This window comes from Hyperoodon ampullatus (genome assembly GCF_949752795.1).
Source record: "Hyperoodon ampullatus genome assembly, chromosome: 4".
In the NCBI taxonomy this organism is placed as follows: Eukaryota; Metazoa; Chordata; class Mammalia; order Artiodactyla; family Ziphiidae; genus Hyperoodon; species Hyperoodon ampullatus.
The window spans coordinates 56,762,565-56,781,478 of NC_136917.1; the positions used below are offsets into that span (position 1 = coordinate 56,762,565).

Genomic DNA, 18,914 nt, shown 5'->3' on the forward strand with positions numbered 1-18,914 from the left:
CCTGGTCCTGCTTGTCTTGGGCTAATGAGCAGGTAATGATGTTCTGAGGGTTTAGAAACTTCCCCACAATAGTCCCTGCATCTAGAGTGGATTACCTAGTCCTCTTCCAACCATGTTAGAAAGTGCTGACTTGGAGAACTAGGACTTGAGGGACTGACAACAGATATTACGTTTGATTATTCTTGTACCTCTCCTCATTCTTGAAGCAGAAACATAGCATAAGCAAACCACTGTGCAGGACACAGAGATCTGAGTAGGCGTTTGTGTATATGAACAAAAAAAATTTATGTAAATTCAAAACTGTACATTAGATGTAGGAATACAAAGAAAATAAGTCCTTACTTATAAAATAAGAGTCCTTACTCTCAGCTTCACAAGCAGAAGAGATAGAATAATAGAAAGTATAGAATCCTATAGAGAGAAGGCTAGGCATCATTCTCCCCAGATGTAAGAATGTAGCGGAGCATCTCAACCGAAGGATTGTGCTATGTCTGAAAGCCGCCTTTTTCTTGGGTGTAATTGGCCTCCACTGTACTTGCCTTCCCCGTTTACTCCCCCGCAGCCTCCTCTCCCGACCTTCAGAAGATTTAAGTGGATTATGTTGAGCCAGAGCCTCTAAGAAGAATTATGGGGATAGGAGGACAAATGATCCAGGCATTAGTATGGGGAAGGATCAACGGTTAAATTGCCTTTGAGGGAAGTATATGGTGGCCAAGAGCCTGGTCCAGAAGAAGGTATGGCCAAAGCTACTCCTCGTTACCTGCACCACTGAGTCTGGTGAAGACCCTTTGGGGCTAGGCATGATGGCTTCTTTCCTAGGTTGAAGGGTAGGCATTACAGAAAAGGCAGCATTAAGAGTTTGTACTTCTGAGGTGGTTTAAGCTATGTTCCCTGTTCCCTGGCTGGTGCATTCTGTAGGCCTGTGTGATAGGAGCTTCACTTCAAGGTTATTGTACAGATGTGTTGTGTGGTTTGCTTTGGACACTGCTTAGCTATTAACAGTGGCATCTGTAGGACCTATAGTACCTGTCACAGCCTGTAAAGGTGACCTTACGATCAAGGGTACGGAGCATGTTAGCCCACACAGAGTCAGTGTCCTGGCCCAAACATTGTAGATCACTATGAGTTTCTTCGTGAATGGCTGACTGCCTGTTTCTGCCAATACTCTGAATACCCAGAGGGAAATTCCCTCTGAGGGCTCTTCTGTAGGACTTCAGAACCTGCCCTAAACAGAAGAATCCCTCATTACAACTCTTACCTATTTCCTGGCATCCTCTGAGTACAGGCTTTCTGGAGGGGAAGACAGGTGAGTGTGATGGACTTAGGTCTTTCTGGGATAGCATGTTTAGTCGTATAGATCTAGGTTTGGACAGAGTATGAAGCTAGTGGTATTTTGGTGTGTTTAGTCTTTAGAGATTCTTGCGACATTGTTTCCTCCCCACCATATAAGGTGATGTGGCCTGACATTAAGCGTTTCTAGATAAACAAAAATACATTGCCTCTCCCTATTTTCCTCTATCCTCTCAGCTAAGTGCCAACCTTCACCAGACTTTTGGTGGGGAATTCCCTTTTAAGCTTCTTCCTCTGGAACTAAACCAAAATCCCAGATGCTTCCTGGACACAGGCAGCCAGACATTAGTGGCTTCCCTCTACTGGAGAGGCCCCATTCTCCACTTCTTCCCAAGTGAGAAACCAGGACTTACAGGCCGAGGAAGCAGGGATTTTGTTAGAACCTAACCTTTCAGCAGAGGACCTGGATCAGTCAAAGTGCTGTTTCCCAGTGCAAGAAGGACTAGGAGATTCTGAAGCAAAAAGGTGGTGAAAATGAGAACTACGTACTTTTAAAATTGGCTCCATCTTGTATCCTTATCTTTCTGGGGTCACTAAACACACCGAACATATCTGGGAGAATCAGGGGAGACATTTCTAGTTACCCTGGTAACCCCTGTAGACACTGGTACATTCATTTCCGAGAAAGTGACATGGCCTTCCATTAAACATAAACAGAAGTCCAGGCATCACAGTAGAGTGCAAAGAGCATAAGACTAGGTAGGCATCAGAAGACCCAATGTCAAATCCAATTGATGCTGTCTAGATTTCCTGAGACAAGTTTCTGGGACTCAGTTTCTTCACGTCTAAAATGAGAGTTGGGCTAGAATGGTCTCCAGGGCCCTTTACAGCTTTAGTATTTTTTTTTGTACGGTGACAGTAGGATTAAGAGGAGAAGAAAAGAAAGAGGCTGGACCCAGAAGGCCACATTGTAAAACTATAAAGGTTTCTCTCACTGGCTGCCGGCCTTAGCTGGTCCACCCAGTGCTTGGCCATCTCTGACTCTTCCTGCTGACTGACTGATTTGAGCTAAAAAACCGAAGGTCTGCCTCACAGCCCTCCTCAGTCCCAGAAAGGCAGCTGTCTATATTGAAAGACACAGCCTTTGCCCTGGGATTTAAAGGAATGTTTAAAAAACATCTTCTGGTCTCTGGAGACCTGAGGGAGTGACCAGTATACAAAGACCCATTGAGGAGTTGGAAGAGGAGCATTACTATCAGGGCTGGTTCATTAAAAGTGACATGTAAACTGCTGTGATCTGCAGGGTGTGGGAGAACAATGCTTTGAGTGTCAAGGGGAAGAATCCATGTGATTGTATTACAGCTACTATTTCAGGCTGATGATTGAGTCAGCTTGTGGTTTTAATGACTCAACTTTATCTCCATGTCTGAATTGTGGCTGCTTATATACAGGCCATCTGCTCACTGGGATAAAAGTCAAGGAAAGAAAGAAATTCATCTCCCTCTCCCTTTCCTTCCCTCTGCCACTTCCCAGCTTCCAGCTAAGCTCTCCCTACACTGATAGAACCTTAGAGTTGGGACCAGCGCTGAAGACCTCCAGTGATTAGCATCTCACCTTCTCGTAGGTAACAGGACTTGAGACCCAGATAAGGTCTTGCCAAGATCTACAGAACTGGCTAATGATAGAGCCAGAACTGTAACCCACTGTTGTGAATCCAAGTCCAGGAATATTTCCACTAAGCCTGTGTGAGGAGCAGGAGATGACAGCGAGCCCTCTGTGTAGGCCAGAAATACTCTTTCATACCTTCCAGCAAGGAGAGCCCTGGACATGGTGAAATTGCTTCAGGGAGTTTTCCAGTGACCACCTGTCTAGAGAGGTTAAGAGTATATCCTCTACCACCACTGTCTCTCCCTCCACTTTTGTAAAAATAGGACAGGAATTATAATTAGGAGTGTTGTAGACAATAATGAGTTCTTTAGGCTGGTAATGATTGCCCCATCTGTCCTAGTTTCCTCTTCCCTAAGGAAGCTTATTAACAAGAGTACTTCCTCCTTAGTAGTAGTTCCTAGCCTGTGTGTTATAAATATCTTTTTTCCAAATCATTAACCTTTTTCTAATTCATCTATACTAGTGTTACATGTCTGATTTCGTTGGTGTTTTTATCTAGCTCACCCCTAACTTCTAGAAATCTGGCCTCAGAGAGCTTTGGCCAATGTCTCAAGATTGTTCCCTTTTCCCCACAGTCTGTGGGACTACTAGGAGTTAATAATCCTCCCTGGTCCCGTAGGGTCAAAATATGTATCTGCTTCTGTGGCTACTTTTCAATCGTCTTAACAAGTACCAAGTTAGGGAAAGGCTGGGAGAGGTTGTCTTCTGGACAGTCAAGCTGTTCAGCGTAACTGTGGCCCTAAAGCCAGAGTGGCAGCCAGGATTCCTCGATTCTGTTCCCAGTTCCAACAAGAGTTTTTCTCCTTTCTGATTCTGACCTTAGGCCACATCAGGTCCATGCCTAGTATACCTACCTTCTAGGCTTAAAAGGGAAATTTTGGTCTTTCCTGACTTACCATCCACTCAGTTTTTATGCAGTCTGCAATGCCTCAGAAGCTTTTTGAATCTAGGAAAATATAGAGATGTGCTTGATTAGGTACAACTGGTATCTTCTTAGTTTTAGAGGAAGAAACCAAAGAGAGAAACAGCTGAAGATACTTCACACTTGTACTTTGACTTTTCCCATGTTGTCCAGGATAGGTGTTCCTTTTCCCTGGGTCCAGAGTCAGAAATTATTTTAACATGTACTTACCCCTTGAGTCACACACACACAAATATAGTTGGAATATTTTCTCAACTGCTCCTGACTGAATTCAAAGGAGCAGCAAAGTGATATCAAGCCACTGCCTTTTCTGGACATGACAAGTAGGGTCCTAGCGAAGGGAGTATTCCAAAAACAGAGCAGAAACTCAGCAGGTCTGAGGAAGATTTTGCTGGAGACAGGAGACCATCCTAGTCGCACTCCTACGGGCCCCTTTCCTCCCCCGTCCGCCGCTGAGGCATCATTACATGTTCATAATCCGAGGAGTAGTTTGTGTGAAACCCTGGAGTCTTGGTCACACACCTTCCCCTGTAACCAGATGAGCCCTGTGCCTGCCACCCAGGGTCTTCACTATTCTTTCTCCTCTTGGTAGACAATCCTGCGCGTCCCTGGGAGGAGGAGGAGGAGGAGACCTGTAAATTGGTAACCTGTGGGCATGCTGTGTGCTCCCAGCTGACCCGTGGGTAGCCTCTGCCGTGTGAACACAGTGGCTCTGGGTCATGTTTCTGCAGAGGCTGACAGCCCTGGTGAAGACCTGGGCCCTCTGACCCTGTTTGGCTTCCGTCCCACCTAAAGCTTTTTGCTGGTCTCAAGAAGGCAAAGTGGACACTTTGTTCACTGACTCTTCTGGACCTCTTCCTTCCTGCTCGTGCCCTGCCACTGCCCTGTCCTGCATTTAGGAGTGCTGGCCTTCTCTCCTCTGTCTCTGCTTCTTTAAGGTTTAGGCACTGCTTTCTCCACCCAGCTTTCCCATGACCCAGCAAGCTGTTTTGTTTTTTGTTATTTAATTGGATATAAATCACATACCTAAAATTCACCCTTCTAAAGTGTACAATTTAGTGTTTTTTAGCATATTCACAAGGTTGTACAACCAGCACCACTAATTCCAGAACATTTCATGACCCCAAAAAGAAACCCCATACCCATTCTCCCCACGCCTAGGCCCTGGCAACCACAGACCTACTTTCTGTCTCTGGATTTGCCCATTCTAGAGATTTTACAGAAATGGAATTATAGCATCTGTGGCCTTTGTGTCCGGCTTCTTTCACCCCTGGCAGGCAGCTCTTTGGGACCTGCAGTCTCTCTGTGCTCCTTGTAGGGCATGCGAAGAGGCAGACAACATGAGATGGGCATTGTCCCAAGGAATGGCTTTCTTGTTGAGGATACTGGGACCATAAATGTGGATTCCATGAATGAATGTGAGTCTTGGGGATGACGCCCAGGAGTTAGGACAGTTAGGACAGAAGCTCATGGATTGACTGGTTCTTCTCTTCCTATTTAGGGTGGCAACTGAAGCTTCACTATCCCTTAGCCCATTGGGCTAAGATTTCTTTGTAGGGTTCGTCCTGGCCATCCTTGACCCCAGGTCTGCTTTCCCTGACATACCTTTCACTACCCCTCCCCCTACACACACCCACACACACACATTGCACACCTTGTAGAGCCCTTGGCATTTGGATCATCGCTGCTGCCCTTGAAGAGGTGGAAAAGAGCTCAGCGTGTGGGCACGGCGAGAGAGAGGGAGGGTTGGTGGAACCCAGGCGAGTGTGGCATCATGTGACGTCAGTGCATGGCTGCTGCTCCTCTTTGCGGGAGTCCCTCTGGCCGCCTGCTAAAGGCCTTCCTCTGCTTGGGACAACCCTGCCCAGGGCTGACTGAAAGTGATTTTGGCCTAGGAGCTTCCTGAGAACTGCCAAGAAAACAAAAACAATACTGTTTACTAAGCTTGAGTCTGTTTACTTCCAAGAACCCTCTGATGAGAAAACAGATTTTGAGTACTTCTCTCTCCTTACATTACACTGCTGATACTTGAACTCCATTGTGTCTGTCTAGCTGTATTCAAACTTTTTACTGCTTTTCACACAGGAACTCAAGAGCTTGCTCTCCTACCTGTACTGTACTCTCATATTCCCTGCGTGCCCCCTCCCCACCGCAAAGGTATCCTCCATGTGTTCCTGGCTTTCTTCCCCTCCTTCTTCAAAAGAAGGGCCTCTGAACTGGACAGGGCCGCCATGTGTGCATGGCTTCTGGCCGAGTATCTGCCGTAGAGATCGATAGGGATTCGAAACTGGCCTTCCATGGACGAGATCTCTCATGTCTTCTCTTGCAGGAAACAGGAAGGTCGGGTGTGCAGCCATATCTCAGCTAGAATCAGTGCTGACCAGGGATGATGCCATGACCTGTGTTCCTGCCAAGATGTCCAAGAAGAGCGAGGAAGTCCCCACCATCCTTGAGGAGGCCAAGGAGTTGCTCGGCCGTGCAAGCTAAGCCAGGTCCTGGGGCCATGGCAGCTCCTCAGTGGAGCTCCAGACTGTCCCTGCTCTGCAGCATGTGCCTGAAGGGTCACAGAGATATTCCTCTGCGGTGGCCACTCGCATCACCTTGACCCCATCTTTGTCTCCAGCCTGCTGCTCTCTGTACATCACACACAGCTTCAGCTGCCTGGAGGCCAGAAGGAAAGGGCAGCGTGGGGAGGCCTGAAGCCAACCTGGCCAGCCCTGGCTCTCGTATTACCAAAGCAGGCTCTGTGTTTGCTGCCTTAACCCCAAGTGTCTCCTCCGTTCTCCGTGGCCTCACCTCAGACAAGGCCCCACCTGCTTTCTCAGCCCCTACCTTTCCCGTGGGCTTTTGCCTAGGTCAGTCTTGCTGGGTTTGTGCTTTCTTTTGTGTTTTCTCTGGCCCTGAGAACAGCATGGGCTGATGAACCTTTGGGCTCTGTCCTTCCTTTCATTGCTGTCACCACCACCCCGCCCCCCTGCTCTTCCTGCCCCTGGCTCTTGTTATTACTAGGGGTGGGGCATTGGGAGCTGCTTCCAAGGAAGTGGGGAGCAAATCCCCCTTAACCCACTTTTTGGGAAAGCCCTCCCAAAACAAAAAGAACCTGGACCACTTTTATCTGTTCTCCTGTGGCCTAGGCCAGAGCCTAGGGCAAGCAGGCATGGCACAGGTGGGACCTGCCCCCAGCCTGCTGCCATGCTCTGTGCCCTTGCCTCTCTGGACCCTCTGCACCAGCCCTAGGCCCTTCTCACGCCCTCCCTAGAGCTTTGGTGCATCTCATCCCAACACCTTATCCTCTGTCTCCAGGGAAATGGGAGGTGGAGCCTCCTGGCTGAGAAATTGTTTTGCAAAAGGATCTATTTTTATATGCATTTTTTTTTTTTTTTTTAAGAAAAATAACTCTTCCTTCCTCCTTTCCCTTCCATAATGTAAGAGGCTTTTATGGCAGGTTCCAGAGTCCCTGGGATTTCTCCCCACAAGCCTCAATTCTGAACAAGCCCCTGGACCTCCATCTCAGCCCTCAAGCCTCTGGGCCCTTGAGGCCAGTGCAGACTCTCTCTCCCAGCATCTGACTCTGGGGCAAGGCGAAGCTCTTCTCTTGTTGAGCTGGACCAGGCCTAGGAGTAGTGGGAGCTCTGAAACGACAGAGTTTTTATAAATTTAATATATTTATCAAGCCAAATGTGCAAATGCTAACTGGCCACTCTGGAGCAGTGTGCACAGCCTGTGCCCCACCCTGCTCTCTTCTCTGCAGTGGGCAGGCCAGACTCTTTGGCGGTCCCAGCCACAGGAAGCTCAGATTCTCCGGTCAAGGTGACACTTTGCCCTCCTGTGCTCCTTTCGGCTTCCCACCCCTGGGAGAGAGAATGGCACTGGTAGGGCCTGGCGCAAAAGTATAGTTATTAGAGCAAGGGGGAGCTTAGGAGACCTAAGGGCGCCTGCAGGGAAGCCTTGAGGCCCGGAAGGAGGGTTCTGGTTGTTAGGGCCTGTGTGTGGAGGGGCAACAGCAGCTCCTTTGCACTATTTCTGGGAGGACCGTGGTGCAGGGGCCTGCTGCTCCCCTAGGTCCCTCCTCCCTGCTGACATCTGGGGCTTTGACCCTTTCTTTTTTAATCTACTTTTGCTAAGATGCATTTAATAATAATAATAAAAAAGGGACAAAATGCAAACCTGTTCCCCTTACCTCTTGGGCTTCTGGGATGTCATCACCTCCAGTTTGTTGGGTTTGTTTTCAACTGTTAATAAAGCATCGAAACAGTACTGCCTTACAGCTTCCTTTGTGAATTTCTGAACTATTTGTCTTCTCTCTCATCCAGGCTTCTCCACTCTCATCCAGGCTTCTCCACTTTTGTCCTGCCTCAAGCCCGATTGACCTAACAAAATCATCAAAAGGGTGCCGGCACCTTCATGTGCCAGACACCACGGTTGGGCGCAGGGCTAGAGCTGATTCGTACATAGTGGCTTCTGTCCCACCATTTGCCCTCTGTAAAGGAGGAGGCCCCAGTTCAGCCCCCTACCTTCCACAGTGCTGCCTCTTGGCTTGGAACCCTTTTCTTGGATTCAGTTCTGGGACCCCCACCTCCCCATGACCCCAGACTTCACTTGCAGTTTCCTGGCAGTACCTGTGCCTCTTTTGCTAAGGGAAACCTATGACTGCCATTCTGCCATTCTCCCGTATTCCCCTCCCACACTCACTTTTGGTGTCCACAGACCACATTCCAGGCTAGGGCTTACCCTGGGGTGGAAGCCTGAGCCTGCCCAGCAGAGGTCAAAAGACAGAGGTCATGCTCCAGGTGACTTGATGCTCAGGGCCAGACTTGTTTGAGCACATTGTGACCTGCACAAAGAAATCTTACAAACCAGGTCCAGAACAGACAGGGAAGGGCTTGGAGAGGAACCACAAACCCATTTGGGCAGGCTCTGGAACTGGAAATAAAAGCCTCTTAAGTAGCCCTGGAGCCTGTGCAGCTGCCTCCCTAGTATGGCTGGGGATGTGGAGGTGGGTTCCCTGCCTCCTTCTTCCCTACCCCCAGAGGCCACGCGTTTCTGGCTTAGAGCTGTAGTATAGGCACACATACCAATTAGGGGACCAACCAACCACATCTGCTCACGCGCTCTGCCAGTCTCCTGCCGTGCCTGGAATAGAACCCAGGCAACCGGCACCCCACCCTCTGCAGCCTGGCTCTCGGAAACAAAACCCTGCTTCCATCTCAGCAGCCACGCACACCACCCCTCCTCCCACGCAAGAAAGCCGCCCCCAGACACCTACCTAGTTGGAAGGCTTGGTTTCCATGACAACAGACTTCAGAAGGTGGCAGACCGCTTGACTGGCTCTGGGAGAGTACAGAGGACGCCCACAGACAGCCACCCCCAACCCTGCGGGTGGGCATGCCCTTGCCCTCACCGACCCTCCTGAAAACCCCAATGGGTCGGTCTTTATGTCCTTCCGCCCCTTCCTCCCACTCTGTTGCCTGCAGCTGCTTTGGCAGCAGCAACCTCGAATCCCTCCTTGCTTCCAGGAGGCTGGAGGAGGCGGGAGACGGGCTAGGCGAGAAGTGAATGGAAAGCACAGAGAGAGGGAGAGAGGAAGGAGGGAGGGCATCTGCGCCTGCGGGCAATCTTATGTCCGTCTTGCCCTTTCTGTCCCCTTGACACCGCCCGCCTCCCCCCACCCCACACATATGCATTCCAAGCCCCCTGGGAGGGAGGGTGGGGGAGGTGAGGGGTGTGGAGGAGGACTGGCAGAGGAGAGTCCACCCCCCTCCCGCGAAGCCTGGCAGGGCGCTCGGGGTGGTCATTTTAGCAGGGAAGGGGCGGAACTCAGGAAACGACCACGGCCCCTCTCCGGCTCCATTTGCCAGCCCGCGCCGCCCCCTCGCCCGGGTCTCCTCTTCTGCCTGGAGACAGCAGCGAACAGACAACGGAACCCGCGGCCGCACGCTGCCACGTCGCGCTCAGAAATCCCCTCCCCCACAGCGGACCCGCAAGCCGATTACACACACGGGGTACAGATCCACAAGCACCGTTACGGTCAACGCACACCATTATATATGCACGACGGTGTTGCCGCATTTAACAATAATACACAGACGCTCGGGCACTGACCCAAAACCAACACGCAACACAATAATCGCCTCCGATCCCACTCGTCTTCCAGCATACAACTCTGAGCTCATCATTTCATCCACACATGCCAGGAGCCCCCATCTCTTACATAGAAACGGTGAACCTTTCAGAAGAAATCTTTTAATTTTTTTCAAAGAAAAAAAGCCATATAAATATTAGAGTATAAAACTTGCGTGAGACACAGGAAGGGGGTGGGGTGGGGAGCTACGTGACTATGCAAAGAGAAGCGCTTAGAGGAGTCAGGACGCGGGAGGGGGTCGCCGCAGCGCGTGGACACAGCACAAAACACAGCACGGGCCGCCGCAGGCAGATTCGGGGACAGACGGCTGCGCGGAGCCCGCCGCCCGCGGCCCACTCGCCATTACAGAAAAGCACGCCGCACTATACTATTGGCTATTCTACACCAGCCGAAGGAGGGGGGGGCTCTACACCACTGCAAGGGCCGGGGTGGGGTTCTCGCGAAGCCCCGCTGCGTGAACTGGACGCCGGGGAGCAGAAGGGATGGGCAGAGGAAGGTTTATGCACAAGGAGGCACTGGGGGACTTTAACCAGGCTCTGGCCACGAGGGAGCGGACTGGGGGCCTGGGCAGTGGCCTTCACAGAGAAGAAATGGCACCTGGCGAGGTGAAGGACTGGGGCTGCTGGATGCAGGGACCCTGTAGAGAAGCAAGCCCTGATGCTGGGCTGACACTTTCCACTTGGTCCCTGCTCTAGCTCCTTTCCTTCCCAACCCAGGGACCAAAAATGGTCTAGCTGGCCCTCCCTTCCTGCTGGGGCCACACTGATCCTTCCACCAGCAGCACCTCTGGAGTACCCAGCACCCACAGAGGCCCCTCTGACCTCTCCAGGGGACCTGGTCCCAAACCTGCTCTGAGCTTCCTGGGACCATAATGCCAGTTTAAATCCATTGGTGCCCGTAGCTCAGCCCACCACTGGCTGCCTGGGCTGCCCTGTATATGACAGATGAGGGTCCAGCCTGGTGCTTGGCTTATGGCTGGAATTTGGGGATCTGGTCAGTACCCTGGGGGCATACAGAGCCTCCTGCAAGACCCTGTTAACTGATGGATCAAGCTTTGTCCATCCCCCCATACACACGCACGCACGCACACACACACACACACACACACACACACACGCGCCCTTCCCTTCTTTATCTTACCACCCCATACTGTCTTAGAACATGCAGTGAAGTCTCTTGTTTGGGGAGGGGGAAGTCACAGCATGCAGTGGGAACATCAAACAATGAAAACCAAAACAAAAGACTGGTCCCCAGGGTGCTGGGAAGAGGCATGGTAGCAAAATGCCCTCCCTAAATCCAGCAAGCATCAGTACCATGGGAATGGTGACCATATCTCCCAAAACTTGAGCTTGGTCTCAGTTCCTGGAAGGTGGTGAAAGGGATTGGCACCAAACCATGCTTTGGGGGAAGTTTGAGAATTGAAGGAGAGGCCAAGAGGTCATGATGCCCTTCCAACTCTTCAGAACTATGAGCCTTTTTAGGTCACCAGGTACCTCAACACCCCCAAACAACTTAAGAAAGAGGAGCTGTTGAGGAGGAGGGTGGGGGGGGTCGGGTAGGAGGGAGGCAGGGGATGGATGGGCCTGATTGAATCTGGAAGATGGAGGAGTTCAGCTGTAACTGAAGGGGGTGTGATAAATGGTGTCTACACTAACCCACTACCCCCATGGGCACAGCAATTGATTGGATGGGGGTTCCCAGCAGAACTCCCTTTGCATATTCAATCCCCTGGGGGCAGAGGGGGGTTGTTGACTGGGCACTTGTTTCTGTTTCCCAAGGGGAGCATGGCCTGGGCCCCTACCAGTATCCTGGGGGTGAGCCCTGAAAATCCAAGGCCTGGGCACAGCTAGGGAGAGGCTGGGCTGGTTGGGGAGGGAGGCTGCCCTGTGGCTCCAAGGCCTGGCCTCCGCGTTACTTCTTCTCCTTCTTGCCCGACTTCTTCTTGTTGCCGTTGCCACCTGCCGGGGCCTTGCCGTCTCGCTTGCCAGCTGCGTTGGTCAGAGTGGCATTGCTGCCGGGGATGTAGACGTTCTGGCGGTAGTCGGGCACGTGCTGCAGGGTGAACTGGGGTCCGTAGCGGGCACTCAAGCCCATGGTGCCGGCACCCCCTCCCAGGGTGGAGCTCCCATCAGCGGCTTCTGCAGAGACAAGGGAAGGTCAGGGGCTAAACTTCAGGGTCCCCAACAGTTACTCTCTTATAGCACAAGCAGTTATAGCACTGGACACACCATCCCACCCACAAGGGGTAGGGCTAAGAGGCTCTAGAGTGACCGCCTAGGTTTCATTCCTAGTTCTTTTACCTACTAACTGTGATCCTAGTCAAGTGTACCTAACCTCCCTATGTCTCCTCAGTTTCCTGAACTGCAAAATGGGGATAATAAGAGTACCTATCTCTTCCGGTTTTTGTGAAGGCTAACCAAGATTACATACGTAAAGCACACAGACTAGTGACTTCAAACATGCTAGCTGTCATTACTCTCAGGGCTGAGACACTGCTCTCAAGTCCTTGCCCTAGCCCTTCTCCAGGCAGCCTCTCTGGTCTCCACACTAGACCACAGACTCCTGGGGGGCCAAGACCATGGTTCGTGCAGGTTCCTATCCTGTTCCACCCAGTGCCAAGCACAGAGTGGGCACTGAGTCGTTCTCTTATGAGTTAGGAGTAGGTGCTTTTCCAGGGATTCACTTCGTAACAGCAACCAGTGCCTACTGTGTGCCAAGCACCTTGCTAGATGTTGCACATGCATGACAGCTTTTTACCTCAACTCAACACTCCAGGGACATGTGTGCTCTTATCCCCGCTTTACAGATGAGAGAAGCAAGGGTCAGAGAAGGTAAAAGACTAGCCCAAGGCCTACCAGCCAGGACAGGTGAGAGCAGGGGTGAGGCCTAAGTGCATCTTAAGTGTATGCTGTAGGGTATGGTCACCACTACCACCACCAGAGGCCTGCACCTCATCACTGCTCTGAGAATACAGCAGGGGGAGAGAGGCTGAGAAGATGATGATCCCAGGACCAGAGGTCTTAGGTACAATGTAGGCACAGGCTCACAATGTTAGAGTAGGTGACATCAGAGAGAGCCTGTAGCCCAACTTCCCGTCCTGCACAAGAAGAAACTGGGGTCCAGAGAAGTGCAAATTCTGACCCTGGCTCAGTGTCACCTGGGAGCTTGTGAGAATCACAGACTCAGAATCTGCATTTTAACAAGATCTCCAGGTGATGTGTATGCACATTAAAGGGAGAGAAGCACAGAAGTACCTACCTCATTGGGTTTTTGTGAGGATTCAGGGAGACGGTGCTTCATCCAGTGAAGCACTTGGTAAGAGCTCACTAAACGTCAGCTGCTGCCACAATCACCGCCACCATCACCATAAGGCGTGTCACTGCTTCAACCCTACATGCTCCCGCACTGCCTCCCCAGGGGGTAACAAACCAGGAGTTTTGATGACTCTGGCAGAGCTCATGAAGCCTTTTGCTGGAGTCCTCCCGCAGTTGGAGAGTTAAAGCCCCAGGAGTGCCCAGCCCAGCCCCCATCCAGCAGAAGAGGTTCCCCCCACCCTGGCCTCCCTCCACCCTCACTCCAGACCCTGGGAGTGGGTAGAGAGGGTGACTAAAGCCGGAGAGGCTGAGTAATCCTGGGACACCAACCAGGGATTGAGAAACAGACAGGAAATGTTTTCAAAGAACAGCACCAGAGGGGGAGGGGCATAAGAGAAAGCCGAGGAGAGATGAGCCCCGGCCTTTCCGTCTCCTCACTCCAGCGCTCAGGTTTCCACAGCCTCCATTTCAAGCCCCAAATCTCCGCAGTCCGAGGGCCTTCAGGGGGCGGGGAAGTAGGTTGGGTGGGAGGGAGCAGCGCCCACTTCCTCCTCTCCTTCCTCCGGCTGCGCCCCTCCCCCAGCCCTTTCATTGCACAGACGTTTCCTCCGTTTTCTCTAATTAACTCCAGGAGGGAGCGGGTCCTCGACCGCGCTGCTCCCTCCCCGCCCCCCGCAAATGGAAGCAATGGGGGAGGGAGCCAGATTCAGCTTCAAGAGCCAGGGTTCCAGAGTGATTTAGGGGTCTAGAGGGGAGACTGTCAGAGGCGCCAGAGAGAGAGACAGACGAGAGGGAGAGAGAAATGGGGAGAAACAGGGAGAAGGGAGGCAGAAAGAGAAAGCTAGGAAATAGCCTTGACTGGGTAACTGGAAGCCAGGCCCACCCACATCCTACATGCACCCACGATCTCTAAGGAGCACCCTAAGGGGCACCCGAGCAGATGAAATGACAAAGCGAGCCCCACCACCTCCACCCCAGAAACCCAGACCTGATGTTAGCCTGGGCCCTACGGGATGCAGTGAAGCTGGGCTGGACTGGGAGGGAGGAAGATGGGGAAACCCAGAGTGTCACAGAAACGGGCTGCCCTTGAGTTCTGTCCGGTCAGCTCTGCCACGAAGGAGCCAGCCGTGTGACCCTGACCGAGGCCCTGCCTGACCCCGACCTCGGTTGGATTGAAGGCTCTGACCTTCTGTGGAATCAAGTCTCCAATGGCCCCCCCACTTCTAACCCTGCAAGACCTACACTGGGCAGGAACCAGGATCTTCCCTGAGTCCAAGGAGAAACAGATTTTGAAGAGCAGCAAGAAAGAACCTGGGCATCCTCTGGCCTGGAGGAGGTGAGAGCGCTGCCAGCCTCCCTCCTCAGGGAAGCACCCCCCAGCCCCATCCTCCCCGCTCCTCCCGACCCCAGGGCTGAGGGCAGCAACTCCAAGCAGTCCAGGAGGCCTGGTGAGACTCAGCCAGGGCCAGCTGAGCCACAGGCTGCAGCCTCCTTGAGAGCACACCTTCCCCTCAAAGGTTTATTTAAAAAGCCTCCCAAGTGTACTTGCTCCCCCGCTTGCTTACTCCTCCTCAGCAGCCCCACAGGCCTGGCTGGGCTGGACTCCAGGAACCTCTCTGGCTCCAGGGCCACGAAGCGGGTGTGAAAGTGAGAGTCGGGCCTGACCCTGCCACTTCCACCCCCAAGGTCCATTCCCCCAGCTGACACCCGGCTCGGGCCCTGTGTGGGCCAGAGGGGTGGAGCCCTGACAGGGGAGCCAAACTGCGGGGACCCGGGGACCTTCTGGGAGGGTCTGGGGCTATAAATACTGACTCCATTTCTGTTTTTAAAATCTGGATTTAGGCTAAAAAGTCTGCTTCCTGGCCTTAGGGCTCAAAGCCACAACAGCTAAAATATACCTTACTGTCTGTTTACTTCCCTCAAGAACCCAACTTGGCACCTCCTCAGACCCAGCTAACTGCCTCTTTCCTACTCAGTATCTGGCCTCCCTAGAGCTACAGCAGCTCTCCCACTCCCACTCCCACTCCCACGCCAAACCCGGGGTCAGCTCTGTCCCAGAAGGCTGGCCCCCGTCCCTTCTCCCTTCCTCTTCACCACCCACGGCCTCGCCCCACTGGGCCTCACAGACATCCGGGGAAGGCTTGCCAGATTTAACAAATAAAAATAAAGGGTGCCCAGTTAAATCTGAATTTCATATAATTTTTTTTTTTAGTATAGTATGTCCCGGTCCTAACATTTGGAACCTACTTATGCTAAAATATGACTTGTTGTTTATCTGAAGTTACAATTAACGGGTCATCCTGTATTTTATCTGGAACCTTAATCTGGGAGAATAACGCAGCATTAAGAGAAGTTCAGCCTCTAAACTTATTCAGCTAAAAGGGAAACTGAGGCTGGATGGAAAGGCAAACACGGTCACTGGTGTACAAAGGGCGTGAGCTTAGGAGTCGGGCTGGCTTAGAATTGCCAGTCTGCAGCTCAAAATGGGGGCCTTGGAGCAAGCGACTTCTTGGTTCCCTCATCTGTCAAATGGAAGGAATTAGACCTGCCTTGCAGAGCTGGTGAGAGGATCCACTGACATGTGTGGCCCATCAAGTTTGCCTAGCATGTGCTGGGGCAGCACACAGGCACAACTATAGTGGTTACAATTCTGACTTTACCTGGTTCTCTACCCACCAGGCCTCCAGACACGCTGGACAGCCGGGCTCTCGGTTCACTATGTAAGGCCACTGCCGGCTTCCATATAAGCCCAGGACTGGCTGCTCCAGAAGCTAGCCCTTCTTAGCAGGCGTTATTCTAATTCTACCTTCTATCCCACCATGGGTCAAAAAAGATAATCGTTAATCAATTTTCACCATTGCATAGCATGCCCTTCCTCTCTGCCAATCCTATGCTGAGGCCTTACATTCTGCCCTCACGACGCCACAGTGAGATCTGTTATTATCGTACGGATTTTGTAGTCAGTGAAACTGCGGCCCAGAGGGGTTAGTCACTTGCCTGATGACTCACAGCTTAGTGGTAGCACCAGGATTTGAATCCAGGCTGGCCTGCCTCCAAAGCCTGTGTTCTTAAGTACTAATGATATTATTCCGTCCCCCTCTGTCCCCACCGGCTCAGGACTCTTCTTACTCTTCAGGGATGAAAACCATCACCTGAATCTCTATTGCTGAAGTTCTTTGTTAGCCTTGTGGGAAAACTAAAATCCTGCTCTGCAAGTGGGGGCAACCAAAAAAGAGAGTGGTACTCTGGACACTCCTGTCCAGAGTGTGTGCTCCCTGCTGGGGGTATCCACACCCACGTCCATGGATTGAGGGCATGTATGTGCCAGGCCCAGTACTATGTGCTTTACGGTATCATCTCACTGAATCCTTACAACAATCCTTTGAGGTCGCTGTCCCCATTTTCTTGGCTGAGGAAACTGAGGTTTAGAGAGATTAAGCAAACTGATCAAAGTCACAAAGGTAGTTAGCGGCAGAGCTAGGACCTGACCTACAGTTGTCCCTTCCAAGGCTAGACTTTTAACCACTACTCCCTACTTCTCCTGCAAGGATCTTTCCCTGTTCATTCCCCTCTGGGCATCCCAGGACCACCACCCCCATCCCTCAGCTATTCCCTAACCCGGCTTTATATCCTCGAATTATGGGCTGCCTCAGATCGGCTGAAAGGTCCAGAGGAACCACATAGGTGGAAAGCCAGTCTCAGGGCATGGTGCTGTGGGATGCACCCCAGAACCCCAGGTCTCCCACCCCACACATGCTGGCACAACTTACCACTGGCGGAGGCCAAGATCATGGCTTGCAGCATCTCTGTGTCAAACTGGTTGTTGGGCCAGGTGCCGGTTTCATCGCCATTTTGGGATCTGCGGAGAGAATGGGATGGTTAGCACGGTCTCCCAAGCCACCAGCTCATGCCCCTCCTGTCCTCTCCCAGGGCTCCCACATCCAGTGCCTATCCCCAGCCCATGCCCAAGACCTGCTCCCTTCCAGCAAGGTAGGAGGTGGATTATACAATCCTTCAGAAGCCAGACCGCCCCCCCCCATTTGCCAGTCCCCCAAACCAGCTTTCTACTGTTTCAGACACCATGGCCCTTCGAGGGAGAGGGCAGGACGCACTGAAGCTTGCCCCGCCTTGAGGGAGCAGTGGTTCACAGTGAGGGAGAGCAGACCCTCTCCCGAGGACAGTGAGGGTGGGAAACGGGAGAGAATGTACCAGAACTTGACAAAGGTGTGAGAACCTAGAGAGAACCTAGGGGGAGAGGTTGGGGGCCCCACGAGACAGGGAGAGAGGTTTCTAAAACTCAAGTCTGATCACTTCAGTGGCTCGCTGAGCCCTCAGGATAAAATCCACAGGCACACAAGGACCAGCCCCTCCTATTTCACAAGAACACCCCCAACCTCGCTCTCAAACATTCTATCAGAAACCTTTTCTGAGGCGCTTTCCCTAATTCCTCAAACTCTCTCTTGCAGCACATCTTGTGCAGATACCATTCCCTAGATTGCAAGTTCCCTACCTCTGCCTTGGTAACATGAATACGTTGCCAGAGGGGACCCCTAAGCCCACCCAGGCTGGGTTAGGTGCCTCCGCTGTGCTCCCACCCCCACTGTCTGCCCTGTGGCGGCTCTAGTCCCACTGTGACTGCCACTGTCCCCACCTGTCTGCTCCACCCCCAGACCCAGCTCCTTGAGCTCTGGGACCAGGACTGTGCCTGTTTTCTACTGAAGCACCTAGTTAAGAGCTTTAGATGCTCTAAACACTGAGAAAAACACTAGGTGATTCCTAATTGTTAAAAATGTTAACCTGTAAAAGAACTCTAATGAATGCTAGCCCAACTTGGATTTTTCCCATAGTAACTATTTCCATGCTTTCGGGGGGAATTTTCAGGGATCAAATTTTCAGGGAATTTTCAGACATCAAATTTTCAGGGATGAAATTTCCATTTTTGAGGGGAAGGGGAAGCAGCCTGACACACACGTCTATTAGTCGACCTTTGCACCATCTGGAACACTAAAGTTCCTCAATAAATGTTTGTTGCCTGAATGAATGGGGAAAGCCCTGCCCAGAAAGGTAGGCTCACCATGAGGTAAGAAGGGTTTGGCACCAGGGGAGGGGCTGCAGGGAAGGCCTTGAAGGCATGAAAGAGTGAGAGAGAGAGAGAGAGAGAGAGAGAGAGAGAGAGAGAGAGAGAGAGAGTGTGTGTGTGTGTGTGTGTGTGTGTGTGTGTGTGTGTGTGTGTGTGTGTGTGTGTGTATTCGTCACGGTGGCTAAGCACAGTCAAGAGCTGCTTTACAATTTTTCCAAGGTCTGTCCCTGCTTATGGTTTCCCCTGATCTGGAATTCCCATCCCCAGGCAGGTGGACTCAGTCTAAGGCTCAGACCAGCTGCTGTGTGGTGCCCTCTACGGTGTCACAGCAAATGTAGAGTTAGGGTTGGATGAGAAAGCAGGAATGTCATTTCTCCCTCCACAGAATGGGAAGAGCTGGGATTCTGGGTTCATTTATTCAATCAATATTTATTGAGCAAGTACTGTGTGCCAGACACGGGACTAGGTGCTGGGTTTGTAGCTGTGAACAGGACTGAA

At 51.8% G+C, this 18,914-nt stretch overlaps 2 protein-coding genes across 3 annotated transcripts in view; one reads left to right on the forward strand and one right to left on the reverse strand.

Moving 5' to 3' along the window:
* DIAPH1 (diaphanous related formin 1) overlaps positions 1-6,367 on the forward strand; it is a gene marked incomplete at its 3' end in the record, with an annotated part of 94,124 nt that extends 87,757 nt beyond the window's left edge. For both annotated transcript variants that reach the window (XM_079703580.1, XM_079703581.1), the window contains one exon: positions 6,210-6,367. In XM_079703580.1, coding sequence (XP_079559706.1) covers positions 6,210-6,367 — 158 coding nt within the window. The remainder of the gene's footprint in view (positions 1-6,209) is intronic.
* Positions 6,368-11,933: 5,566 nt separating this feature from the next.
* Positions 11,934-18,914, reverse strand: part of LOC307051213 (uncharacterized protein) — a gene marked incomplete at both ends in the record, with an annotated part of 134,198 nt that continues 127,217 nt past the window's right edge. The window contains 2 exons of the mRNA XM_079701545.1: positions 11,934-12,160; positions 17,107-17,195. Coding sequence (XP_079557671.1) covers positions 11,934-12,160; positions 17,107-17,195 — 316 coding nt within the window. The remainder of the gene's footprint in view (positions 12,161-17,106; positions 17,196-18,914) is intronic.